Source organism: Equus asinus, chromosome 17, assembly GCF_041296235.1.
Source record: "Equus asinus isolate D_3611 breed Donkey chromosome 17, EquAss-T2T_v2, whole genome shotgun sequence".
Classification (NCBI taxonomy): domain Eukaryota; kingdom Metazoa; phylum Chordata; class Mammalia; order Perissodactyla; family Equidae; genus Equus; species Equus asinus.
Window position 1 is genome coordinate 21,517,230 of NC_091806.1, and position 1,523 is coordinate 21,518,752.

General features: G+C 37.3%; 1 protein-coding gene across 1 annotated transcript; it reads left to right on the forward strand.

The window, feature by feature from the left end:
* Positions 1-235: 235 nt before the first annotated feature.
* On the forward strand, positions 236-1,195 carry LOC139040558 (olfactory receptor 8K3-like). Its single transcript, XM_070487314.1, has one exon. The coding sequence runs from the start codon at positions 236-238 to the stop codon at positions 1,193-1,195; it is 960 nt and encodes a 319-aa protein (XP_070343415.1).
* The last annotated feature ends 328 nt before the right edge of the window (positions 1,196-1,523 follow it).

A 1,523-nucleotide genomic window follows, 5' to 3' on the forward strand; every position in this document is an offset into this window, starting at 1 on the left:
ACAAATCTCTCTCTACCTCCAAGTATATCTGTTTCTAACTCTTGCTCCGTTTCTATTACTAAATATGTATGCTTTATTTGCAGGGGGTTGATTATTTTAATAGAGTCTAATTGGTAAATCTGAATTTATTCTACTTGTACCAATTTTGTATACTAAAACTAATCAGATTATGCTTCATGAAAGCTGTTGACTGTGCCAATCTTTCTATCCTAAATAGCTTTTCTGATCAAGCTGGATGGAAAAACACAATCTATCAGTGCTGAATGAATTCATTCTTATGGGAATTACAGACCGTCCTGAGCTGCAGGCTCCATTATTTGTGCTCTTTCTCATGATCTACGTGATCTCACTGGTGGGCAACTTGGGCATGGTCATCCTCACCAAGATGGACTCCAGGCTACAAACACCCATGTACTTCTTTCTCAGACACCTGGCTTTTACTGATCTTGGTTATTCAACAACTGTGGGACCCAAAATGTTAGTAAATTTTGTTGTGGATCAAAACACAATCTCCTATTATTGTTGTGCAACACAACTGGTTTTCTTCCTTTTCTTTATTATTAGTGAACTTTTTATTCTGTCAGCAATGTCCTGTGACCGTTATGTGGCCATCTGTAATCCTCTGCTCTACACTGTCATCATGCCACAAAGGGTATGTCAGGTGCTGGTGGCAATCCCATATCTCTACAGCACATTTATTTCTCTTCTAATCACCACAAACATTTTTAATTTATCCTTCTGTGGCTACAATATCATCCATCATTTCTACTGTGATGACCTGCCTTTGTTATCTTTGCTCTGCTCGAACACACATGAAATTGAATTAATTATTCTGATTTTCTCAGCTTTTAATTTGATTTTATCTCTTCTGATAGTTTTTTTGTCTTACCTGCTCATCCTTGTAGCTATTCTCAGGATGAACTCTGCTGAGGGTAGATGCAAGGCCTTTTCTACCTGTGGATCCCACCTGACAGTGGTCACAGTGTTCTATGGGACATTGATATTTATGTATGTGAAACCCAAGTCTAGTCATTCATTTGATACTGAGAAGGTGGTTTCCATATTTTACACCCTGGGTATCCCCATGTTGAATCCCTTGATCTATAGCTTGAGGAACAAAGATGTAAAATATGCAGTACAAACGATATGGAAAAACTATGCAATATATTTTCCCAAGGTTCACTTTCCAATATGATTCCTATAAACATGGTTAGGGACATCCCTTCAGAGAGAAAAGAAAACACAGATATGGTCATCCTATATTTAGAAAATGCTTTCTATGTGCCAGTCACTCTTCTAAGTGATGTATATACATTCATGAAAATAAAAAACACATAAACCCTTGCCATCTCTGAGAGGAAGAGAGGAAGTATAAGCATAATAATTAAGTAAATTTTATAGTACAGTAGCACGGATTAGGGACTATAGACAATAAGATCAGGTAAGGATAGTGGCTATGCTGTGTGGGAGTGAAGAAGAATGGTGGATACAGAAAGGGAGTTCAAATGACTCTTTTATTCTCA

Bases quoted from the DNA above. Each gene is read 5' to 3' on its own strand.
- LOC139040558 (XM_070487314.1), top strand. From the start codon at position 236: ATGGAAAAACACAATCTATCAGTGCTGAATGAATTCATTCTTATGGGA.